Here is a 27,540-nt window from a genome sequence, read left to right as displayed (position 1 = left end):
AGACTTGTATTTCAAGGAGTAACGGAATATCTTACGTCTCGAGGAGTACGGGCAATCCCAGGAGAACAAGTTGTCAAAACAGGTACAAGCACTAGAGGCAAGACTCAGAGCTTTGAAAACTGATAGACAATGAGCTCTTTTATGTCGTCATGCTGATGCGTCTCTTTCGTTACTAAGGGAAGACATGGTGGGTCCTGTCAATAGCAATAATTTATCCCACTTTGGTATCAGAAACCATTACTCCAGGAGCAGCAGGAGTATATTCGGTGGTGTGAAGCTGAAATGAAGCGTCTACGTGAGGAAGCAATCCAGTATAAAACTGAACTTGAGGAACTCAGGTTAATAATGCAACTGGAGAAAGACGAGCAAGAACTCCGAACCAAAGGCAAGTTCAAGGAAGAGGAGTTACAAGTTCTAGAGGAAGAAGCAGAAGCTTCAGAACACTTGCATGTTATGATGGAAACAATTGCAAAGGGAGAAGTCAAAGAAAAGAAGAAGAATATGCTTTATAATCTCACTGTTGAACTGGAGATTCCAGGAGTGAAGAAGCTCTCATTAAATGGTTTACGCTTTGAAGACTATGTAGCGGCTCACCGTGCGGATCCCGTTCATTATGATCAAAATGATAATGAAGTGCTGGACTCTGATGATGAGCGCTCTATTCAGCAGGAATCGATGAATCAAACTCAGATTTTGGCTGTTGGATGGGACACTCTTACACCATCCACATCACAAGCAAAAATCAAGTTTGATGAATCAAGTATGATGACTGTGATACGGTCTATGTCACTAAACTTACTCCCATGGCAATAATTCCATCTCGCGCTACTGATGGTGCTGTTGGATATGATGAAGGAATTATGTCCTTCAACGAAGAGCCAGAAATGCATTCCAAAGGTTAAGAGGACGACCTTCAACAACAAACACTCTGGAGCGTAATTTGGTATCAAAGCTAGTTTATTTCTTTTAGTATGGCGTTCTAAACTCTCTTTCAGGATAGCAAAGGCCTCTGATTGTCTGGTGTATTATTCTAAACCAATATACTGATTTTGTGATCGATGATAAACCAATGAAGCATGTCACGCCTGCCATGAAGGAAAGTTTCAGAAAACACATTGATCAACTTTTTCTTTTAGTATGGCGTTCTAAACTCTCTTTCAGGATAGCAAAGGCCTCTGATTGTCTGGTGTATTATTCTAAACCAATATATTGAATTTTCAAATTTTGTATCTAATGAATTATTGAGATAAAGATAATCTTATGCATGTCAAGGCAAAAGTGTTAATTTATTACCAGGGCAAAGGAAGGGATTAATGCTAAAAACTTTATCTATAACTATCTTAAGGTTTAATAATTGTTTTTGATATTTGCAAACCATTCGCTCCTTTCCTCGCTTTTCTTCCTTTGTGACAGGATCAATATATGTGCCAGAATGGACAATGAAAGCAGTCGTCCGATGTCTGCTCTTGCTGGGTCTGATCACCTTTAATTCCAAAAGTTGATTCGCTCCTTTCCTCGCTTTTCTTCCTTTGTGACAGGATCAATATATGTGCCAGAATGGACAAGCAGCTTAAATTGGAAGCCATTGCACGAGCCTCTACCAATGACAACCAGTACAGTGACAAGCTGCCAGAAGTCTATCAACAAACCTGTGAGCTCAAAGAGATAGACAATGAGCTGTTTGATGTCGTCATGCGGGAGCATTCTTTAACCCAAATGGCATTACTAGAGACAGAAAGAAAAGTTGGTATTCGGAAGGCAACAACGTATAAATTAGCTAAAAAAACTAAAAAGTTAGGCTCAAAAAGTTCTTCCCAAATGAACCTTTTTCTTTTTATATCGAAAAAAGACATTCTATAGGACATCATAGCATCTGTAAGCCTCGACTCTGGGATAGCTGGTTGACAACCAGATTTAACCCAATCCATAGGAAAAAATTTACTACTAGGATAATAATGGACCTCGCTCAACTCTCACAACAAGAGGCAAAGTTACAATCAAAGTACAGTACATTTATCTTGCAAAGTTCATGTCCCTCAGGAATTGAACCGTGCTCTTATGTGTAAAAGGCTGGTGTGTTATCCATGCTATCACCACCCTAGTGGTCCATTTTAAGTCCACTTGATTCATGGTTTTGTGGGCGCAATATTAGAGTTTGTTTAAATCATAATTTTCTTTTTTTAAAATTAGGTAGTTTATTTCTAATATACATTTTTAAAAGTAAATATGATTTGAACATGTCATTATTCATCTATGATAAATTTAATTTTTAAATAAATAATCTATTAAAGTCATTAAAAATAAACTGTTCAAATTAATAGATTTATAATGGACTGAATAAGAAGTCACGATTCAAATAATTGATGGGAGAGAAAAACATCCTATGTAAAATTTATCATATTTTTTTACAAAAATATTGAGATGTATCACATAGCATAAGAAGCAACATACTAAATAAAAAATAAAAAATAAAAAATAAAAAATTGATGAAATAATTAAATAATATATAATAGCTCTTTTGTAAATAAATTGAGTGAGAAAAAAATAAAGAATTGAGGTTTTCTCTAATACTGTGTTTGGTTGGGGGATTTGATGAGGGATATGGAAAGTGAAATGGAAAAGGTAGGTAAAATGTAAAGAAAATATACCTACATTTCACATAATTTCACATTTTTCCTTTCCCTTTCCCTTTCTAGAGTCCTTCCTAAATCTCCCAACCAAACACAGCATAAGTGAACAGTAAGGTGGGTTCCATTTCTTGTGAGAGAAGTCATGGGTCCTGTACATAATTTCTCACTCAAAAATAATTAAAATATAAATATTATTAGTATTTTTCGTAATAAAATTGAAATCAAATATATATATATATATATATGTGTGTGTGTGTGTGTTTTCGGTCGGGCCTGATATACAGATATAGTGAGGCTTAGAGGTTACCGAGCTCAGCTGAACCCAGCTTTTAAAAGGCGGACATAAGCCCATTAGTTTCTAGACACTTGTCCAAACTCAACTCATCTACAAAACACACACATCATGTGGAGTCTGGTCCATATGGGTTGGCCCGAACTGCCCATTTGCACAAACAAATACAAAAGCCCCCGTGGAAAACTCTACTCGAAAAGAAGCTCCAAATTCCAGTGAGAAATCGAGAGAGAAAATGGCGATGATGAGGTTGTTGTACCACTCGATTTGCTTCACATCTCTCTGTTTCTCTTTTGCCGTCGTCAACCACCGTTAACACCTCCCACAAGGCCTCTGCTATTTCCATCTCTCCCCTCCTCCTCCCCCCTTTCAATTTTCTTCCAAAACCATCCCTTCCGGTTTTTTCTCGCTCTCTTCCTCATCTTTCTGGTTTTACCTATATATCTGAACAGGTGCTTTGTTGATTGAGACTGATCTGAATACTTACACATATTTTTCTTCTTTTTAGGGCAATAATTTATGTATTTATGAAATTGAATGTGCAATTCTTTTAAGTGCTTCACCTGTTTGATTATATGCCTTGTTGACCTATTAGTGTACTCTAATCTGATGTCCACTGTTCCACTTTTTTGTTTTCTATTTAAGTGGAATTACCTCCTTTCTCATCCATCACCCAAACATTCCATTAGCTTGCGTTTTTTTTTTTTTTTTAATTATTATTATTATTATAAATGTTTTTCATCTAATTCATTTATTTCTAGTCTTTTATATTTGTATTTTTTCATCCTATTTTACATTTTTATATGCTTGCAAATTTAGGAAGATGCCTCAGTGAAAGGAAAAAATTTAAGAAAAAGAATATAAAAAAAAATAGAATCACTTTGGATCACTAACTAAAGTTATCATTTTTTGAAAAGTATTCCGGATTTCAAAACGTGCGTTCCATAGCATAACACACCCTAGTATTAACGTTTTATGGTCGCACGGGTCCCATGGTTGAAGCTGAGAGGATAAGTAGTGAGAGAGAGTTCTTTGATAAACCAAATAACATCTTATTATTGGTTCATGTGCATTCCTATGCTGCCTCACTTCTAGTTTCTGTACATCTTTGCTCATATGTTATTTTCATATTCAGCTTCCCTTTTCTGAATTATGGTCTCATATTGTGACATACAGATTGCCGGCCTCCTTTCACAATGGCCATTGGAAGTACACGCTTTTTTAGTGAAGATGTGACCCACTTTCCTGACATAAAAGACCCTGAAATTCTATTTGTTTTTAAGGACTTAATGGCTGCAAGTTGGGATGAGCTTCCAGATACACTCATCAGTGATGCAAATAAGGCTTTGTCTAAAAATACAGACGACAAGGCTGCCCAAGAAGCTGTGGCAAATGTTTTCCGTGCAGCTGAGGCAGTCGGGGAGTTTAGCGGGATGCTCGTGTCTTTGAGGATGGCAATTGATGATAGCACTGGAATGGGTGGCGAGGTGACATAAATTATATGGGAAGGATGACTTTTTTTTTCTTTATTTTTTTTTGTCTCGCAAGTTCTTGTGGTCTAATGATTTAAAATTTTGCTACTTATTGTAGGATGTAAAACCCTTGCCGGAGGAATTTGTGAACGCATTGCGTACAATCTATCAAAGATATACTGCATATTTGGATGCTTTTGGGCCAGACGAGACCTATTTGCGTAAGAAAGTTGAGACTGAGCTTGGAACGAAAATGATACACTTAAAGATGAGGTGCAGTGGTATTGGTTCTGAGTGGGGAAAGGTATTGTAGTTTTTGCACATTGCTTTCTTGTCACTATGTTTATTTAGAGCACTCCAGTCTAGCCATACCACAATATGGAAGTTTTATGAGAGCCTATTTTGCTTGGTGTGTGAGATTTAAGGTGCTACATATTGTGGGCACCTAACCAATTACTATAGTTCTTTTGAAAGAGACATGAAAGCACACTAAAGTAAACATCAAATTGTGTTTACAGTCAGCTTGTCTTTTAACTTGCGTGATCTATACATAATTGCACGTGTGCAATAGTGTATAGTGTTAGTTTGGGTTTATGTTGAGTTTGGGCAAGTTTAGATGAAGATTAATCTTTTCAGGAAACTCAGATAATTTGTTCTGTGGGAAAACCCCTTCCTTGAATAGTTTTGTGCTGTCTTAAAAAACTTTACATACTGAAATATGTCAGTAGCCTTGAGCTGCTCCCTTTTGTTGGTTGTACATGAAATTGGTCTAGATGAACGGGTAGCTTTGCCCAACGGTAATGCTTACCATTAGCGTCCTTGATGCTATGGATTCTAGTCACAGAATAGTCTCTCCGAAAATGGGGTAAGGTTGTGTACATCTTGCCCTTTTGAGATCCCGCTTTAGCAGGAACCTTGTGTACTGGGCTGCCCTTTTTATGAAATTGGTTTAGATCCTTAAATGCAGGTATGGTGTGACAATGTCTTGACCACTAATTACACCAAATGAATATCAGCTATCCTTAATTTTACAACTCATGCCTGTAACCATTCTTTTGTGCAATATTGTGAAGAATATAAAGTTTGTTTAATTATTGAATCAGTTTCTGTTCTGATTGCAGGTTACAGTTCTGGGGACTTCTGGACTTTCAGGTTCCTATGTTGAGCACAGAGCTTAGTTTCTTGGAGATGGTTAAAAGCATCATGTCTTCATGTTGTCTTTTCTCTTGGGAAACTTTATTCATGTTTGTTCCTCTTTCAGACATTATACTGGTGTTGTCATTAATCTTCAAATAAATCCAGTTTGATCTCATGTGCTCTGCTTCTTCTTTTCTTTTCTTTTCTTTATTTTTTTTTAATGAAGTTTGGTGAAACTAATAATTACAACTTAATGTTGCATATAACGTCAGAAAGCTCGTGTAAGGAAATTGGTTTCCTTTGGGTTAGAAATGTTTGTTTGCCATTAGTTTGTCCTGTCATTTTGAGCCATTGTTGATTATAATTTGTATTTAATAGTGTTTGATTACCTTATGTAGGAAGATTATAGCATCATCTAAAGTAGATTTATATTATATGATGCTGATGAAGGATGGTGCAATTAAGGAAAACTGTACGCGCACTACAAAATGTCCATCTAGAGTGATAAGGCTTGATTTTGTTTAATTAAAAAAAAAAAAAAAAAATCTCCATTTGCATATATCAGGAGATATTCGAGTGAATCCACTTTTAATCCTAAAAAAAAAATAAAAAATAAAAAATAAAAAAAACCTGCACAATGAGATTAAAGCTTGAGAATGAGTAAGCTTATAAATTCATAGGCACAAGAGGGAAATCATTTAATAGAAAATAAATTCAAATGTCATAGTGGTTCACAGTGAGATCACCATGTCAATTTAGGGAAGAAAAAATGGAGTAACATAACTAAAAAGTAGTTGCTGTTAACCAACATTTCCTTGGTAGGGATGTGGGAAAGAACCCCACTTTATTTGCATGACCAAAAAAAAAAAAAAACAATGGTAAAATTCACTTTGCAAAGTTACAGAAGAAAGAATCCTACAAGTTAAGGGAATCTTTTTCCTTCACAAATCAAGATCCAAACACAACCTTATGTTACGAAAGAAAGGAAATATAAATCACAAAAAACCTGTTCCATAAATTTACAAAAGATGATCAACTATTCAACCATATGAAATATAAACCAGCAAACACATTGTTTTTTCGAGTGTGCATGTATGTAGAATTCTCACCAATCTAAAGCACCTTGCACCAGAGCTTTGAAGCATTCAGCAGCCATCAATTGTTAAAGAATAGCATTATTATTGTTATAATTGATTGCTACTTATCAAGTTTAAGAGAATCAAACATCTTTCCAAAGATGTGTATGCAATAACCGTAAGGAGTCAATAATCACCTAGCTGGCTATTAAAAGAAGAAGAAGAAGAATTTTCTTATCAAAAGGGCAAGCTGATCCAGCTCCTCAAACATTCAACGCAATATGTGTATGACCTGGAACAATTTGTTCAATCATTAGACAATAATTTTAATGGAAGATAGTTATACTTACTAATTATGTTTCCCATCATGGAACTGAGCATTTTTTGATGACTTGAAAGTTTTCAAAAATTCTGTAGCTTTCTGTACTTCTTGCTTCTACCTTGACTTGTCCCAATTGTGTTCAGCAGCTAGTATCTGAATTATGCGGGGTAATGCCCAGCCTGCTGCATCAGTGTCGAGAAAAGCAAGCCGAGATCCCCAGGTGTGCACCACCACACTCGTTAGCCAGTGATCTGAATTTTGAAAAATTTCAATATGAAGTTTGTTATATCCACGTCATGAGAAAATGGATGGGGATGTAACTAAGATGCTACATGTAGGTTCTGTATCAATCCACAAACAATTAATTTCTAGCCAAGCATCTTGATGATTGAGAAAACAGATAGTAGAGAATCATATCACTAGTTCTGCTTAAATAATTACAAGAAAATTAATGAACTACGTATAAATCAACTCAAACCACTTCCTTCTTCTGCATGTGAGTATCTCCCATAAAAAAAACTAGCACACGAGAAACTATGAGAGAAGTGTTTCTCGTGTGCTAGTGTTTGAAAAGTGTAATCGAGCAAAATATCTTGATCTATTTATTGAAAAGTGTTTCAACAAAAAATAGTGAAGTACAACAAATATCAATTGCCAAAGTTATGTCACAGACTGACAGCTTAAACTTCTAGAAGAATATAAAATAAATTGCAGAAAAAAATTGAACTTCATAGGGAAAAAGAATGCTAGAAGTACGGAATGAAGTATCAAGCAAGGGTGTCAAACCTGAGCTATGGCTGCCACCCATTCAGCCAAAGTACCATATGCATGGGACAAATGCTTTGCTATGGCAGTGTCCATCACTCCTGGCACAACTTTACTATTGTACGACTTCTTCATGCGGACATATTGTTGGGCAAGCACCGTAAAAGATGCAGGGTCATATCCATCTCCACCAATAAGACGTAGGTTGTATGTCAAACATTTGTTGGTAGGACTCAGCTTACCAGACTTGATAGCTGTATCAACTGCATCTTCTGCCATGCTTACTCATGTAAAGAAAACAGAAGTTTCATTAGAATAGACTGACAGGAAAAAGTTGCTTCACACTTCTAATATTGATTTCACTATAAATGAAGGTAACATAACAAGTTGTTATATCTGCTACAAATAAGCCATAAAGAAGGAGCATAGAACTAGAAGTGCTAGCACAATGAGTATTTAACTAAATTCAGGGACATGATTGTACAAAAGCATAAAAAAGAAGATCCCAGTGCATACAAGTTTCAATTTCCAAAAACTGATACAAATTCAACAACTTATAGGGAAACCTAGATCAGCCAATATAAAATGTACCTTCTGTATGTAGTCCACTTTCCACCAGTAATCGTGACTAAACCGGGGTAATCTTCGCATACAACATGATCCCTGGAAATGCTCTCAGTGTTCTTTGCTCTAGGATCTGTTGCCAATGGGTGAATACCACTCCAAGCAGAAAGAACATCTACACGCCGTACCTAAATTGTCCTGGTATATTTTCAGTATCCACTAAAAACTGAATAATTAAACAAAATAGATGACACCTAGGTTGAGTCACATCAACATAAATGGACCAGAATAAAACTAAAGCCTCCTTAAGAAAACAAAATTGAAGTAAGAAACTAATGAATTTGTGATGATGTCTTGACATGTATATGAAAAATATTTAAAACATCAACCATTATTGCTTCTTAACAGCATGATTGTATTGGAAAATATCCACCAATACAAAAAAACTAATTGGTCCACAGACCTGGAAGGCAACCAGACCAAATAAGCAAGTTAAAGTCATAAATTTGAGATCCCAACTTCTTGAGGTATGCCTAGACTTGAGAAGATCTGTAGTATGGGAAGGAGCTACTAAAATTGGAAAAACCACAGAATATTATTCTCATCTTCTGTGACAAACTATAAATCAGTCAGTATTTGGATCACTTGGATAGCATTACAAAACTATTTACACCTACAAGTGTCAGCAAAAACACATGCAAAGATGCAGAGAGTCAGACAACACATTCTTGCATACTTCATACATCCTTAGCTATGCTTCAATATTTTCTTTTGGTTAATGTAGGTGCAAAATATTTAGGTTACATTATCTCAAATGCATACCTATTACATACAAATTGAACAGATTGAAGGAGGACATGTCTTAAGCTAAATCTGCACAGAAATGGCTGGCATTTGTTTAATATGTGAGTGCAACATGTTTCCAAAGACTAGGGAGCCTTAGCCATATAAAATGGTGAGGGAGATGCTTATAGAATCTATCAACTTTCATCACTAGGAGATATTTAAGTATTGAAAGGGTTCAAACTGCAAAAAAGCTACTATAAGATCCTCTACATAGTAACATTTCAGCATCAAGAGTGGATATTGAGGTTTCAATGGGCATTTCATTTGATAAAAAAATTGAGATGCGTATCTTGAGCATTCCAGTCAATAAGCTACATTATGCTATGGGATCAAAAGACATATGCCATGGAGTTTGCTTTAAAAATAAGAGATAGGTAGCAACATTTAAAGCTGGGCCTATAGTCCAAATGGTAAGGACTGCACAGCATAATCTTGACGCAAAAAACTGAGGCTCACATCAAAGAAAATGATATCAGACAGATAGCAAAAGTTGAACTTCAACCAACAAAAAGAAAGAAACTTCTTAGTCTTCAGTCCAACTCCATTTAGAGTACGATAACACAGAGACAACCAGATAATAGGGTATATCTTCAGGCTTTGTTTTTCATAGTTCCACAAAGATTTATTGAGATGACCAGAAATTTTTTTATTTTTTATTAAGAACAAACTTCACCAAAAATCCCATAAAAAATAATTTTACAAAAAACAAATATTTGGAAAATTAGCATTCCATGCAAGATATAGATGAGCATGCACACACAAAACGAAAAAAATGCACAAACCTTAACATTAAGGTAATCACAGATGGCATCCAGTATAAATTCAATCTCATCCTCATTTGGTTCTGGAGTGGAAGCATTGTAATGGTGGTGCTGGAATCCGTAGTGCCAGCAACCGTTCTTCCCAACCACGGCAGCATGAAGACAACACATCCATCTTTTGTTTTGGGAACGATTAAACCCATTCCCTTGGGAGAATAGTAATCAGGTAGCACGATATGTACACCACTGCTTTGACAGATCATAGGGCAGGGTCAAATGTGATTGAGTGAAACATACTTGGAAATCATGAAGCAGAATGGTGACAAAATATCATAATGGCGCAAATCTCGAGGCTTGAAACTTTATTGTATTTCACAGTGGTAAAAAGAATGAGACAAAGTTTAGAAGTTTAAATCTTCATGTTGACAATAATATGCCAAAACATAGTGCTTATCATACCTGTCAGATTGTCTCGAATATGAGCACCGATTATCCGGCCGCAACCTTCATCTTTTAGAAAGGATATGACTTCAGCATGGTTAAGCACAGCTGCACCTGCTAATGCAGCAGTGCATGCTAGCCCAACATTAACTCTCAAGTCATTCATTTGTCCATCATATTAAACCACTGTGCCCTTCAAGGTTCTATCTTTGCCCTTCCTTGCAAGAGTGGGGAACAGTTCAACAGACTCTTGTGCAGAATAATATCTGGACAGGTGCAGGAGGCGTGGTCCTACGACCAGATCATACAGTTTCAAGCCCATCCAGAAGTACACTGCCTCAAACCAGTTGAAACACGGTGTCATGCATGGCAAAGCATTGCATAAGTGTGAAGCATTCTCAATAACCTGTGTACGCTCCTCGAGAGCATGGAATACCAGCTTCAATTGTCCATATTCTAAATTAAAAACTGCTTTCTCCAAGTACCAAACTCCTAAAAATGTTGTTTAAATGAGTACTAACAATAAAATAGGAATTTGCCAATATTAAAGAATGTTAACAAACAACAGCAAAATAAATACAAGAACGATACGAATAAGAACTTCCTGAGTAATAAAGAATTATTAGCAGAAGATGAACAACTTTCACTACATTCATAATTTATTTTGTTATAGATAAAAGCAATCTATTAGAGTGCAAAAAAGAAAGAAATCAAAGTTGGTTTTGACACTTCAAAATAAAGCAGTTCCAAGAACAACTGTCAACCATAATGTCTAGATAATCGACATATACAAAGTGCAATGTCTGATGCCAGATACTATGACACCATAACGATGTTTGTTTTTCCCCTTTGTAACTAAATCAAGAAAACCCCATAAGCTGGCATGTTATAGAAGGAAGGCTTCAATTCATGATCTCAGCCTTCTTGAGACATAGTCCATGACCACGTTCATGACGTAGGTGGTTGGTGGAATATTTACATGAAGATTGTCAATTGAGTCATTAGAATTTGATTAAAAGTCTTTCAAAATATATTGCTTTATTTTCTTACTTTTAAATGTCCTTAGGTTTTAAGGGACAAAAGCTTGAGGCTTGAGTTGTTAATAGTGTTTGAAAACATTTTTAGATGTTTTACGATTCTAGGATCAAAATCTTAGGCTAAATCCATATTAGGTAGGGTAGTTTTATATGTCACTACTAGAAAAGTGGTTTTTTGCGACTAACTTTTTGCGACGGACTATTTCACCGTCGCAAAAAATAATATTTGCAAGCGCAGGTTCATAATTTTTTCTTTTACTATTTATTTCGAATTTTTCTTATTCCTATGCCCTAATCCTTTTCACTCTGACTTTCCCGACAATTCACAAACGGAGATCTCTGTCACTCTCGCTCGCCATGGTCACGCTCTCTCTCTCTCTCGTCCTCTCTCTCTAAAATTGTGATGAGAAGAAATAGACCACAACGCCGGAGCTACCAGGGTTTGATGATCAGAACTCGAGACACCAGCCCCGATTCTGTCATCTTCACCGTCGAATCCAACTTCAACCTCTTCTCCACAGCTCACTTTTGAGATTAAACAAGGAAATGGCGTTACGAACTCTCTCGACCTCTCAATCTCGTTCTATATCTCTCTTTGTCTCTGTCAATCTTGCTTTCTCTCTTTGTTTCTCAATCTCTTGCTCTCTCTTTATGGTTCTTTTGAAATCTATATTTTTCATTCATTATCACTCAAATTGCCCCTTGGATTGTCCAAAATGATCTCTCTAGGGCAACACAAAATCAACATTTTTAGGTGTTTCTTTCGATTAATCTCTGGCATGTTTTTTTCCCCATCTCTCTCTCTCTCTCTCTCTCTCTCTCTCTCTCTCTCTCTCTGTATATATATATATATATATATCTATTCTTTGAATTTACAACAATTTAAGCATGTACACTTTCTTCTCTTTGCAGCTAACAGTACATGAAAATTTGTTATATATATATATATTTATATATTTGTGTTCATTCATTGCTAGGTAACTTTGATTTATACCGAGATTCACATATCTTTCTGATCTGCTTTTAATTTTTGTCTACATATCTTTACTGTAAGTTCAATAGTCATGATCGGTGATGGATTTATGTGGTTTTGCATGTACAGTAATTGGATTGGCATGTGCTCCGTTTTAATACCTGCTGAAAATTTTTGTCTGTTTTAATAACCAAACCAAACCAAACCAAGCCTTAAGTCCCATCAAATGGGGTCGGCTACATGAATCCTTCTTCTCCACGCGGCCCTATCAAAGGCCATTTCATTAGTCAAATTAAGTAGATTCATATCTCTATTTATAACGCTAGTCAACGTTAATCTAGGCCTACCCCGTCCCCTAACACTTCCATCTACCGTTACAACATCGCATCTCTTCACTACTGCCTCTGTTGATCTCCGTTGAATATGACCAAACCATCTCAAACGATTCTCTCTCAACTTATCTTCTATCGGTGCTACTCCTACCCATTCCCGAATACACTCATTCCTAATCCTGTCTTGTCTAGTCTTACCACACATCCACCTTAACATCCTCATCTGAGCCACACTCATCTTATCTACATGTTGTTTCTTGGTTGCCCAACACTCCATCCCATACAACATAGCTGGTCTAATAGCCGTTCTATAAAACTTACCTTTTAGTCTAGTGGGTATTCGTTTATCGCACAATACCCCAGACGCACTTCTCCACTTACACCATCCCGCCTTAATCCTATGGGCCACATCTGCATCAATTTCTCCCGCTGTTGTGATAATCGACCCTAAATAACGAAAATGTTCACTCTTAGGCAGTTCTTGGTTCTCAATCTTCACTTCTCCTCTGCTTTCATTGTTACTATTACTAAATTTACACTCCATGTACTCTGTCTTAGTTCTGCTTATCCGAAATCCTTTAGATTCAAGAGCTTTTCTCCAAATCTCCAACTTTGTGTTAACTCCTTCTCTAGTCTCATCCACTAACACAATATCGTCTGCAAAAAGCATACACCATGGCACGTCATCCTGAATATTTATCGTCAACTCGTCCATAACTAAAGCAAAAAGATAAGGACTTAAGGTAGATCCTTGGTGTAACCCTACAGTGATAGGAAATTCATTTGTTTCTCCAGCTGGCGATCTAATAGTGGTCACCACCCCTTCATACATGTCCCTAATCACGTCAATGTAGCCTTTTGTCACCCCTTTTTTCTCTAACGCCCACCATATTATATCTCGGGGCACTCTGTCATATGCTTTCTCAAGGTCGATAAACACCATATGAATGTCTCTTTTCTTTTCTTTATACTTTTCTATTACTCTCCTCAAAAGATAGATCGCTTCCATTGTTGACCTACCAGGCATAAACCCAAATTGATTCTCTGACACCTCTGTTATGTCTCGCAATCGGCGTTCCATCACCCTCTCCCACACTTTCATTATATGACACATTAGCTTAATTCCTCTATAGTTGTTACAATTCTGGACATCACCTTTATTCTTATAGATTGGCACTAAAATACTCTTCCTCCACTCATCTGGCATGTTCCTAGTCAACAAAATTTTGCTAAACAACCTAGTCAACCAAGCAACTCCCTTTTTACCCAAACACTTCCAAGCTTCAATAGGAATATCATCAGGTCCTAAAGCCTTATTTGATTTCATCTTCTTAAGTGCAATCTCCACTTCAAAGTTCCTAATCCTGCGATAGAATCTATAGTCTTGGTTTATCGTATTATTGATTATTTCTTCCCCTATTGTCGTACTGCCATGTTCCTCATTTAACAGTTTCTCAAAATAATTCTTCCATCTTTCCTTAATTTCATCATCCTTCACCAATACCTTAGAATCCTCACTCTTGATGCACTTTACTTGATTAAAATCTCTTGTTTTCCTTTCCCGTATCTTAGCAAGTTTGTATACCCTCTTCTCTCCCTCCTTACTATCTAGTTTAGTGTATAGGTCATCATAAACTTTCAACTTAGTCTCTCTCACTACTTTCTTGACCTCCTTATTAGCCAATCTATAGCTCTTAAGGTTTTCCTCAGTTCTATCATTCTGTCACTTTTTAAAGCACTCTTTTTTTGCCTTAACTACTGCTTGGACCTCTTTCGTCCACCACCAAGTTTCCCTAGAGCTAGATCCCGTTCCTTTCGACTTTCCAAGCACTTCCCTTGAGATTCTCCTCATACAATTGGCCATCGAATTCCACATAGAGTTAGCATCACCTTCTAAGTCCCAAGTACCTTCCTTATCCATTCGATTCTTAAATATTTCTAGTTTATCCCCTTTTAAGTCCCACCATCTTGTCCTACGACGCCCACCATCCTTCCTAACTTGGTATTGCCCTCTAAAACATAAATCTAGTACCAAAATCCTATGTTGAGAGACCAGACTCTCACCAGGAATCACCTTACAATCATTGCATTTCAGGCAGTCCACTTTTCTCACTAAGAAATAATCTATTTGGCTCTTAACTAATCCACTCTTAAAGGTTATCAAATGCTCCTCCCTCTTCCTATACATAGTATTGGCCACCACCAGGTCAGAAGCCAGCGCAAAATCTAAGATTCTCTCTCCAGCCTCATTTCTGTCACCAAAACCATATCCACCATGCACCCTTTCATAACCTACTTTATCTATGCCTACATGGCCATTAAAATCTCCACCTATAACCAGGTTCTCTCCTACGGGTATCTCCTGTAAGATCTCATCCATTTGCTCCCAAAAATCCCTCTTAGTCTGATCATCTAACCCTACTTGAGGGGCATAAGCGCTAATAATATTCACTATATTCCCTCCAAGATTTGGGCTTTCGAATTGGTCATGCTAGCAAAAAGAAACTATATTTATTTGTTATTTATTTTAGATTTTCGATCATTTGATCAAATTCTCTTAAAACCGAACTAATTGGTACATATATATGTACCAGATCTGGTGCAATGCATGTTAAACAAATCGAACAAATTGTACTTTGGTATTCAAAACCATTCTCTCATGTAACATTATTTTCTGAATTGATTCAAACATTCTAATTTGCTATATTTTCTGTTAAAGACGCTTCTTGATTGATAGTTTGATTTGAATTTCTGGTGTGTTATGTTTGTTTTTGTATTGCTGTTTGTTATCTGCTCCATGAATTACTTGCTATTGATATCTTTCTTGTTTTTGATTTTTTTTTTTTTTGATTCTGTGTTTTTGGGGTTGAAGTTCATGGGAAAACGAAAGTGTCTCTTGGAACTTCCAAAGCGTTTTTGGACATTTATTTAAGTAGAGCAGTGGCTTTCTATCTTCTCGAGAAAACATTAGTGTGTTTCTGCATTAAAATACTGATTTATATTATTATTAAAATACCGATTTATATTATTAAATTAGTGTGCTAAATTTGCTTTCTGATAGAATGAAAAGTATTGCTACACAAAGAATTTTAATTGAATACTTTGAGTTCATGGAGAGCTTTGATGATGTATCAATCAGAGGGTGCGGTTCTGGTGTGTTTGGTGCACCAGTGTTTGCTCTATCTGCTTCCCTGCAATCTTTGTAAGTAATGAATTCCTTTACATATGACCAATGAACTTTTACATGTAAAAGTAAAAATTGACTCTGTGGAATCAATGATGACTAAATAATCATGTTTAAGGATAGGTCTTAAATTGAATGCCAGTAACTGACATTAAATTATTCAGTCTGTAATGAACAATAATTTGTTGAGATACTAAGAATGACAACTATTGGCAAGCAAAATTCAATGGTTATTTGCAAGACACCAGTTCACAACTGTTTTTCCATCTTATCTCCCATGCTCAAACATGTTCACATTTTTTTTTTTCATTTTTCTTTTTCCTCCAGTTATTTTCTCAGATTGATGTTGAAAACCAAGCCTATAAAATACGGAAACTTCCTGATGGAATTAACCAAGGGGTGGAATTGCTGCAGAGTGGTTTGAAAATTATTTGTGATGTTCTTCCTCATTTGCAGCAAAATCATTTTGACTGCTCTGAGCTTCATGACAAGTTCTTGACTCACTTTTCACACCATGAAGATGAGATTGGCCATTTAGTTGGCCTAGCTGGTAGCAGCTAATCACTGTTTTCAGCTTATACTGGAGAACTTTCAAATATGCTGAACAACTAAAAACTGGTATATATAAAGGTATGAGTATATTTCTGGTTTTCATTAACAGTGACACTATAATTGGATTTGTACATACATTGGTTGTAGAAGAATTAGTCATTACCATAATCCCACATTGGTGATAATGTTACTCCATTATCTTGAGTAAGGTTTTGTCATTACAGATTAGTATTTTTTATTCCGCTATGCTACTGAAAGGAGAAAAAAAACACACACAGAGGAAAGTGGAATAATAGACAAAAGGGGATGTAGTTTTTTTGTTTTTTTGTCCTTGGACTCTCTCTGTTTGGTTTCTCTCTAAGTACCCATTTCAGATTCTCTATCAATTTTCTCTTTCTACGACACCCGTTCTCTCCCTCCATTTGAGAGAAAAGGTAGAACAATGAGGTCACCAGTTCACAAGGCTGTGAAAAATATTTGGTTGGTTATTAACTTTGGTAATTAATTGTAAAGTTGTTTTACCTCCATAGTTAAAATTAGATGTGTCCACAAGGCTTTTCACAGATGAAATGATTATATGCTTTTTTATGTATTAAATTAAATATGCATGGTACTAGATTTGTGGGTTTTATTATTATTATTGATTGTACCTATGGTCCTCTCTCCCATATCAAGGAACCTTACCATGTAAAATCGAGAGCTATGAAGAATATGAATCAACTTACCATATAAAAGAGATTTAGAAATACTGTAGATATAAAACTGTGAATATAGTAACCTCCCTTAACTATTATTTATTGAAAAATGCTAGAGATCTCAACAATTCCAGACAGAGGAATGAATCCCATTAATTATGAGGGGTGGGGGAAAGAGACAAGGGGCGATGTTGGTTCTCGATGAAGATTTTGAGTTGGAATGTTAGAGGACTACGATTTTGTAGGAAAAAGATGGTAATTAAAGAGGTTTTGAAAATTCATCAACTAGATAGAGTGATGTTTCAAGAGACAAAGTGAGGAATGTGATAGAGGTTTCATTAGGAGTGTTTGGGGACTAGGTTTAGGAGATGGGTTGTTTTAACTTTTAGCGGGAGATCAGGGAGAATTTTGATTATTTGGGATGAGAGAGTTGTATCGGCGTGTGAGATAGTTGTTGGGGTGTTTTCATTGTCCATTAGGTTTAGGAATCTGGATAACAAGGAATGGTGGTTGACAAGGGTTTTTGGTCCCAATATGCCTAGTAGTCGTCAGGAATGGTAGGAGGAGTTGGTGGGATTATTTAGGCTTTGTTCCCTTAATTGGTGTTTGGGCGGAGATTTCAATGTGGTTCGGCTTATTTTGGAAAAACTCAATGGGGTTTCTACAAATAGGAGTATGCGGGATTTCGACTACTTTATAAGGGAGTGTGAGTTGCTTGACCCTCCTTTGAGTAATGCTCGGTTTACTTGGCCTAATCTTCAAGAAAATCTTGTGTGTTGTAGGTTGGATAGGTTCTTCATAATCTAGGGTGGGAGGAGTTATTTCCTGATATAAGGCAAGAGGCAGGGCCAAGAGTTGTGTCAAACCATTGCCCGGTGATTCTTGAGAGTTGTCCTTTTAAATGGGGTCCTAACCCCTTTAGATTCGAGAATATGTGGTCGGAAAATCGATCTTTTAAGGAGAATTTTAAGGATTGGTGGGAGAGCAATAAAGTCCATTTGGCGGGAGGGTTTTAAGTTTATGTGAAACCTTAAAGGAGTCCAGGATAATTTAAAGGTTTGGAAGCGTGAAGTTTTTGGTGATCTAAATGAGGTGAAAGCGAAGTTAGTTCAGGAAATTGAGAAATTGGATGCGAAGGAATTTGGGGAGGGTTTATCTAGGGCTTTAAGGGATAAGAGATCATTGCTCAGGATGAAGTTAGAAAAGCTTGTTTTTAGGGAGCAGATTTTTTTGGGACAAAGAGCTAAGTTGAAATGGGCTAAAGAGAGTGATACCAATTCTAGATTTTTTTCATAGGGCTGTGTTAGGAAAGAGGAGGAAGAATTTTATTAAAAATTTGGAGGTAAGACAAGGTGTGGTGGTGAGTAAGGAGGAGTTTGTTGTTAAGGAGATTTTCAATTTTTATTCAAATCTCTATTCTGATGGGGGAGTGGATCGTCCAAGGATCAAAGGCATTAATTGGGCTCCTGTGGAGTCAATGACAGCCAATTGGCTTGAAAGACCCTTTGATGAATGTGAGGTGAGATAGGCGGTGTTTGAGCGTGAGAGAGATAAGGCTCCAAGTTTTGATGGTTTTTCAATGGTTGTATTTCAAGGTTGTTGGGACATTGTGAAAGGGGATCACATGAGAGTGTTTGGTGAGTTCTTTGAAAGTGGGGAGGTCAACTTATGCACCAAGGCATCCTTCATTTGTCTAATTCCCAAGAAGGAGAAGTCAGTCCAGATTGGGGATTTTAGACCTATTAGCTTGGTTACACCACTCTACAAAATTCTAGCAACGGTGCTTTCTAAGAGAATTAGGGTGGTCCTTGGGGAAACCATGTCTTCTGCACAAGGTACGTTTGTACGGGGACGACAGATATTAAATGTAGTCTTAGTAGCAAATGAGGTTGTTGAGGAGTATAGAGGGTTATATAAAGAGGATGTTGTCTTTAAGGTGACTTTGAGAAGGCGTATGACCATGTTGATTGAGGCCTTGTGGATTTGTTTTGGAAAGGAAAGGGTTTGGATCTATGTGGATTTAGAGGTGCTTGTCGTCTTGCAATATGTCGGTCATTGTGAATGGTAAGGCTGGGGACTCTTTTTGGGCATCTAGGTGTCTAAGGCAAGGTGATCATTTATCACCATTTTTGTTTATTTTAGTTGTTGATGTGTTGAGTCGGATAATTGATATACCTAAGGATAAGGGTGTTATTGAGGGATTTATGGTGGGGAGGGATAGGATCGGAGTCACTCATCTACAGTTTACGGATGATACTATATTTTTTTCATCAAATGAGGAAAGTAAGGTGGGTAGTTTGCTAAAGATTTTGAGAATTTTTGAAATTGTGTCGGCCCTCAAGGTCAATCTTAGCAAGAGTAGTGTTGTGGGTATTAATTTGGGAGAGAGCTATGTGCGAAGGGTGGCGGATATGTTGGGATGTTCCATTGAATTATTTCCTCTCAAATACTTGGCCATTGGGGGAGATCCTAGAGTGGCGTCCTTTTGGGAGCCTGTTCTTGTCGAAATTGAGAAAAGATTAGAGGGATGAAAGCAAGCTTTGTTGTCTAAGGGAGGGAGATATGCTTTGGTAGAGTCTGTATTTAGGCTCTGTTCCTATTTATTTCTTGTCCATATTCAAGATTCCGGTTAGCATTGTAAGGAAAATTAAGAAATTGATAAGAGATTTTCTTTTGGGAAGGGTGTGAAGAGGGTAAAAGGGTTCATTTGGTTAAGTGGGAGGTTGTTTCACTCCCTAGGGATAAAGGGGGTCTGGCTATAGGAAATATCATTGCTAGGAACATTGCTCTCTTGGGCAAGTGGTTGTGGACATTTCCTGTTGAAAGTGATTCGCTATGGTGTTCAGTTGTTAAGGGCAAGAATTGTGTTCAACCCAATGGTAGAGATTCTAACGTGGTTAATAGAGGCAATTGTCGTTCTCCGTGGAAGTCCATTTCTTGCTTGTATACACTTGTGTTTAATTTTCTTTCATTGAGAGTGGGGAATGGGGTGAGCATCCTTTTTTTGGAGGATATGTGGGTAGGAGATACCTCATTTGATAAAGCTTTTCCTCTTCTTTTTCGATTAGTTCGTTCTCGGAATGTTTCAATAGCGTCGGTGGCATGGTCTTTTATGGCACCCATCTCTTGGAATTTTGATTTCCTTAGGAACTTAAATGATAGGGAGGCGGCTAAGTTGGCATCTTTGTTGGTATTGCTTCATGGGGTATAAGGAAAACAGTATAAGAAGGTGAAAAGGTCCAAGAAGGATGCCCACTGATGCAATGAAAGAAGAAATTCGCAAAAACAAATGGTTTAGATAAGTAATTTGTCTTTGGAGCAATACTTTGTTGGATTATCTTTTATGGTTTCTAATGTGTATGCTATATTTGAGTTACTGATGTTTTATTTGAGTACTAGATCTGTTCCATTAAGTAGCACAATAAAGCAATGGTATCCAGATGAGAGACCTTTGTCATACAATTTTGGAATCAAAATGTCTGCCATGTTCGATGTTAATATTCAAAACAACGATTGTGGTCCTTGAGGCTCGCTCGAGGTTGAAGGGAGAATAGAAGATGTGATGTTGCTACTGTGGCTATAGCAGGAGCAATACGGATGATGATCTTGATGTTTTTTGTTTTGTAAATTTTTTTCAAAGGATGATTTAATTGAAAATTAATGAATGTGATGTTCTGTTGTTGAAGACTGAATGTGATGAGTGATGAAGAATTGTACAGAGAATGGGAGAAGAAAGAGAAATTCTCTTTCAAATACAGAAAATTCAAATTTCAAGTTTTGGGAGAGAATTTGAAAATTTAAAAAAGCAACTTTCAGTGTTACATTTTATTTTTGGAATAGAGTGTTAACGTCTATTGACGTTGTTTGAACTAGTCAAACATTTGTGAACGTGGCATACTCTCTGACATTATACTTGCATGGCACTCTCTTATTGGAATGGAGCACCACTTGGTAGTGGCAAGGTGGTGCTCCTGGAGCAACCAATAATTTCTCAAAAGCCAGAGACTTGACCTTTTATTGGTTGGATGACTTGGAAATATTTCTCTCTTTCATCCCACCAACCCAAGGTTGGTTTGTCTCCCATTTCTATTTCAGTCTCAAAATGTTCCATTCACTCTTACTTTCTAATTCCAACTCTAATTTTTTCTACACTTATGACCAACCTTGATGACTTGCTTTGGGATCACTAGAATTAATGCGTAAAATATATTGGGCAATTATTTGGACCACTAGTCTTTGTATTTTGATTTCTATATTATTTTGGTCTATGTAAATTTTTTAGTAATAAATATGATTACCAAATTTTTCATAAAATGAATCGTGATTCATAAGACTCACTTTTAATATAATACCCTAACAAATTTATTTTTCAAACTTCGAGACAACAAAAAATTATGAATCTTAAACCTATGCTTTTGTTCAATAAAAAAGCAAAGCAATCTCAAAATGTTCCATTACTTGCTTTGTAAATAACCTGAGCATTACCAACTTTTAATTGATTCATGCAAATTAGTGGTCTTTATATTTTTACTTTTATGTCATTTTTGTTTTTATAATTTCAATGGACTCAATTTTGATTTGAAATTATGATTTTGTCTCAATTTAATCCAATTAATTATAATTTTTAAATTTTTTTTTTTTGGATAAAAAATAGTCACGTGAGTGGCATGTGTCATGGTTTTATAGACAAAAAATTGTAAACTTGTTCAATTCAATGAGTTAACCTCAATCTATTCAGTAATATTTTTTCTTTCAAGAACCCTAATCGGTGTTATTAATCGAACCATATTAACACAAAATCTAAAATCAAGAATTTAAAATTAAACTAATTGAAATTACTAAGACAAAAAATGACACAAGTAACAAAATATAAAGACTACTTATCTAATTTCCTATTGGTTTATGAAAACCATTCCTAATAGCTTTGGGACCACTGGAAGTAAAGACAGAGACTTACTCCAATGAACTTGGAAGTCAAGATGGCTGATGATGGACAAAATTACATAGTTGTCGTGCTTGACGGGATGGGCTACTCCACCACCACCATAGTAAGACTTAGGATTGTGTATAATAATGAATAATAATACATTTATTCCTTCTCCACCTATTATCAAACTACTATCCTTTTTATTCTCCTTTTCATATCTCTCTGAATCCTCCTACCTGTAAGAAAGCAAAATGAGTTAGCTTATGTTTCTTTTGCTATTTCTCTTGTGAAAAATAATATCCTAAAAAATTCATATATTTTTTAAACTGCAAGACAACAAAAAAAAATAATGAATCTTAGGTTTATGCGTTTGTTCAATTAAAAGCAAACCAGTCTCAAAATGTTTTATTACTTGCTTTATAAATAGTCAAGGCATTACCAACTTTTAATTTATTTAAGGAAAACTATGTTAGTAGTCTTTATATTTTTTCTCGTGTTATTTTTGTTTTTAATATTTCAATTGACTCAATTTTGACATTAATTTATGATTTTATTTCAATTTGATCTAATTGATTACAACTTTTAGTATTTTCTTTTTATGAAAAATGTGCACCTGAGTTGCATGTTTCATATTTCTATAACTAAAAAATTGTAAACTTATTCAATTCAATTCTCAACTAACTCAATAACATTTCTTCTTTCAACGACCATAATCAGTGTTACCAATTAAATCAAATTAATACAAAATTTAAAATTAAAAATTCAAATTAATTAAAATTACTCGAATTAAAATGACATGATAGACCAAATGTAAGGAAATTTCCCATTGGAATTAAAGGCAAATAATCACTGTTACGTGCTTGACAGGCTGGGCTGGGTTGGGCTGGGCTGTATAAGAATGAGTAATATATTTTCCTTCTCCATCATCAAACTACTATCCTTCTTATTATACTCTCCTTTTCATATCTCTCTAAATCCTCCTACCTATAAGAAAACAAAATGAGTTGGCTTATGTTTCTTCTTTATCAATTTCTTCTGCTATTTCTCTTGTCTTCTTCTTCTACTTGTGCACGCCATACCTGCCTTGAGGACCGGAGATTTTCACTTCTCCAATTTAAAACAACGTTTACCATAACTGCTAATGCCTCTTTAGGTTGTGAATCTGATTCTCTTCCTAAAATGGTGTTCTGAAATGAGAGTAGTGATTGCTGCTCGTGGGAGGGGGTCACGTACGACTAGTCCAATGGTCATGTGATTGGACTTGACCTCAGTTGTAGCCACTTTCAGGGCATCATTCAACCCAACAGCACCCTTTTCCACCTTTGTCACCTCCAAACCCTCAATCTTGCCTTCAACGACTTCAATTTCTCTACAATTTCACCTGATTTTGGCTCCTTTCCAAGTTTGACCCATCTCAACCTCTCTTACTCTAATTTTACAGGCCGAATTCCTTCAAAAATCTGCCATCTGTCCAAATTGGTTTCCCTTGACCTCTCTCACTTTGATTATTATAATCCTTATTCTTTTTCTCCAGTGAGACTTGAACAACACGCCTTCAATATGCTCCTTCGAAACCTAACCCAATTAAGAGAACTACACCTTGATTGGTTGAATATCTCTTCACATTTACCTCATGCTTTGCTAAATCTATCTTCTTTGACATCTCTTAGTCTTGATTATTGTCATCTGCGTGGGAAATTCTCAGAAAACATTTTTCACTTTCCAAACCTACAAAAGCTCTATTTAGGGGGAAATTGGGAACTCACAGGTAAACTTCCATACTTCAATGTGACTAGTTCCCTTCAGTTTCTTGATCTCTCCTCCATAAGTTTTTCTGGCCCATTGCCTATATCAATCGGCAATCTTAAGGCCTTAAATATTTTGTGCCTCTTCAACTGCAACCTTTCGGGGTCCATTCCAGCTTCTCTTTGGAACCTTACACAAATCACCAATCTAGACTTCAGGATTAATAGTTTCGGCTATCAAATCCCCTCATCAATTTCAAACCTTACAAAGCTTAATGGCTTGTATCTTTCCAGAAACAATTGGAACGGACAAATACCGGATTCCCTTGGCAACATGAGCCAACTTACTCACTTGGCTCTTTCCAGCAACAATTTGAACGGTCAAATATCGGATTCCCTTGGCAACATGAGCCAACTAACTTATCTCTCTTTGAGTTATAACTCACTCAATGAGACAATACCATCTTCGTTGTTTGCTCCGCCTTCACTGGTTGGTATAGGATTGAGTAACAATAAGCTACAGGGACCAATTCCAGGATTAGTTTATGAACTCCAGAACCTAACATACTTGCTGCTTTCATCAAATAACTTAAGTGGTGTAGTGGATCTAGATAAGCTTCTAAAGCTTAAAAATCTGATCTATCTTGATCTCTCATATAATGGTCTCTCATTGAGCATCAACAACATTGCCAACTCTACCTTGCCCAACTTGGAGTATATAAGTTTAGCTTCTTGCAACTTAAGCGAATTCCCAAACTTCTTGACAGAGCAAGCCAGATTGCGTTCTCTAGACCTTTAAAACAACAAAATTCATGGTGAAGTTCCAAAATGGATATTTGATGTGGGGAAAAATACATTGGAAGGTTTAAATCTTTCTCATAATTTCCTAACAAGTTTGGAGCGTCTTCCATGGAAGAATATAGCATATATTGACCTGCCCTCCAACTTACTCCAAGGACCACTCCCTAGTCCACCTAACACCACAAATGTTTTCTCTATCTTAGACAATAAATTGACCGGAGAAATCCCTACATTGATTTGCAATCTGAGTTATCTTCTAGTTCTTGATCTATCTAATAATAGTTTGAGTGGCTCGATTCCACAATGTTTGGGAAACTTGAGCAATAGTCTATCAGTGCTGAATTTAGGGATCGATAGATTTCGTGGCACGTTTACTGCAACATTTACCAAAGGCAACATGCTAAGGAATCTTAACTTGAATGGCAATCAAATTGAAGGACAAGTTCCCCGATCTTTGCTCAATTGTAGACGCTTGGAAGTTCTAGATCTTGGAAAAAACAAGATAAATGATACATTCCCCCACTGGTTAGAAACACTTCGAAATTTGCAGGTGTTTGGCTTGAAATTTAATAGGTTTCATGGTCACATAGGCACCTTCAAGACCAAGGGTAAACATCCTTTCCCTAAGTTGAGAATTATTTACATGTCTTACAATGATTTCAGTGGGCTTTTGCCAACAAATTATATCAAACAATTTGAAGCTATGATGAATGTGGATGAATATGAAATGAAACTGAAATACATGGGTGAGACTTATTACCAAGATTTTGTGGTGGTGGTGATGAAAGGACTGGAGATTGAATATTCAAGAATCTTAACTGTCTTCTCAATCATTGATTTATCAAGCAACAATTTTCGAGGAGAGATTCTGAAATCCATTGAGAAGCTTAATTCGCTTCGGGGTCTTAACTTATCTCATAACAATCTTACAGGCCATATCCCAACTTCACTTGGAAATTTGAAAAATCTTGAATCATTAGACCTTTCCTCAAACAAACTTGTTGGGGAGATTCCTCAACAATTGACAAATTTGATGTTTCTTGTGGTACTAAACCTTTCGGTCAACCAACTAGTAGGACCAATTCCTCAAGGGAGGCAGTTTTATACATTTGAAAATGATTCATACAGTGGGAACTCGGCTTTATGTGGAATCCCCTTGTCAAAGAAATGTAAGGAACTACAGGCACTGTCGCCTCCACCAACATTCCAACAAGATGAGAATTCGGACAAGTCAAGTGGATTTAGCTGGGTATGGATGTGGCTTTGTATTTGGAATTGTTACGGGATATCTTTTGTTTCTAACTCGAAGTCTAGAATGGCTGATGAAAATTGTTGAACGAAAACAATATAAGAAGCTGAAAAGGTCCAAGAAGAGTGCCCACTGATGCTGTAAAGGAAGAAATCAGCAAAAACAAATTGCGTCTTTTAGGTAAGTAGAATTTATCTTTAAAGCATTACTTTGTTGAATTATCTTTCACAGTTTCTATGTATATGCTATTATTGAGTTACTAATGTTTTCATTTAAAAACTAGATATGTTCCATTAAGTAGCACAATAAAGCAATGGTGTCCACTTGAAGGGGTGTCTCATGTAGCTGTTGCATTTGAGTCCATGTGCATCTGAATAGCAGCTATACAGGATCACTTCAAAAGATTTTACCCTTGTTTCTGCATTAAGTTCTAATGCTTTGTTAAGTTGTTTAGTTTTCTTAAAGCACGAGTTAAATAAAAGTTGCATGTCATGACTCTTTCTTGTTTCTTTTCTCGCATCATGTAGCAACCTTTAAAGATTTGTACTTTTTGTATATAGCTGCTTTTAAACTGGATTTCAGTCAAACTTGGCCTTGCTGAGTTTTTTAACTTTGAAATGCAATCTTAAAAGTTACAACTCAAACCATTCCCCTTGTTTCATTCTTAATCATTTTTGAATGGCAAAATTGTTGGCTACTTGATAGAGAATTTGCATTGAAAATAATGATGTGTTACTCATTTTGAAAATGTTGCCAAGTTTGCTTGTTGGGAGGTAAAAACATTCTCAATTCAATGGCGACTAAGGCATCACACTGGAGATATTGTCTAGCACTTGTTTCTATTAAGACAAGGGAATTTTGTGATTAATTACAGTAGGAAAATGGTGATTCTGAGAGTATTGATTGGAAATGTTGTTCATAAGCAAGAAAAGAATCATGAAAATACAATCAACATTGGGATTTACTTTTTTCAATTGTGATAGTTTAGTGTACTATATTGTTGTATTTTCTCTGCCAACTCTACCAAATACAATAAACTATTAACTAAATGATTGTTATAAACATTAAAAAAGATGGCAGTTATTTGTAAGTCAACTGATCTTAATGCGTCTTGTTGTTCCCTTCAGTTTCTAGCTATAGGCAGAGCTCCTCCAGTTTGGATGTCCGTATTCCACAAACAATCTGGATATTTAAGCTGGACGTTTAGTTTAGTATGAGCAATAGATGTTTGTTACATTGCCACTTTTTATAAATTAATGGTTAAGAATTTGTCTACTTATTTACAAATTCACAATTAGATCCAAATAAAAAAACTTGACCCAATATTTAATATGTTAATGGGTAGACAATCTGATTGCTCAAACAACATTCTTTAGTCCATATTCAGATTGGAAAGAAGCCATTCTCTTTGAATTATCTACAGGAGCATTGGATAATTTTTCTTCTCAAACTAGTTTATTTCTGACCAACTACCTAATTCAATCAACAATCTTTGATCCTTCAGTAGTTTGTACCTCTCTTATTTTGCAACTTTTTAGTATTGCCATTTTTTTTAATAATGATTTTGTTATGATTTTTACCATAGTAAAACATGTCTGTGAAATACATAATTTAACAACATAACATCAAAATTAAAGTAAAATGACATTAAAATATTACGTTTTTATTTTAAACTACACATCCTAAAACAATATCATTTTAGTTTAGCTTTAAGCTTATAAGATATATTCATCCACTTT

The 27,540-nt window shown here is 36.0% G+C and overlaps 1 protein-coding gene and 1 pseudogene across 3 annotated transcripts in view; one reads left to right on the top strand and one right to left on the bottom strand.

Annotated features, from left to right (window-relative positions):
- Positions 1–5,706, top strand: part of LOC114310549 (succinate dehydrogenase subunit 5, mitochondrial) — a 35,083-nt gene extending 29,377 nt beyond the window's left edge. For both annotated transcript variants that reach the window (XM_028256602.2, XM_082903768.1), the window contains exons 2-4: positions 4,099–4,409; positions 4,513–4,698; positions 5,516–5,706. In XM_028256602.2, the coding sequence (XP_028112403.2) occupies positions 4,099–4,409; positions 4,513–4,698; positions 5,516–5,572 (554 nt within the window). In that variant the 3' untranslated portion in view covers positions 5,573–5,706. The remainder of the gene's footprint in view (positions 1–4,098; positions 4,410–4,512; positions 4,699–5,515) is intronic.
- A 1,337-nt stretch (positions 5,707–7,043) lies between these two features.
- On the bottom strand, positions 7,044–10,128 carry LOC114310575 (glycerol-3-phosphate dehydrogenase SDP6, mitochondrial-like; annotated as a pseudogene). Its single transcript, XR_014347949.1, has 5 exons — positions 9,887–10,128; positions 8,286–8,446; positions 7,716–7,974; positions 7,569–7,617; positions 7,044–7,180 (listed from the first exon to the last, which is right to left on the bottom strand). The product of XR_014347949.1 is annotated as a glycerol-3-phosphate dehydrogenase SDP6, mitochondrial-like (transcript).
- Positions 10,129–27,540: the final 17,412 nt, after the last annotated feature.

Source organism: Camellia sinensis, chromosome 13 (genome assembly GCF_055761805.1).
Source record: "Camellia sinensis isolate YWXY chromosome 13, ASM5576180v1, whole genome shotgun sequence".
NCBI classification, from domain to species: Eukaryota; Viridiplantae; Streptophyta; class Magnoliopsida; order Ericales; family Theaceae; genus Camellia; species Camellia sinensis.
This window is presented reverse-complemented; position numbering and strand designations above follow the sequence as displayed.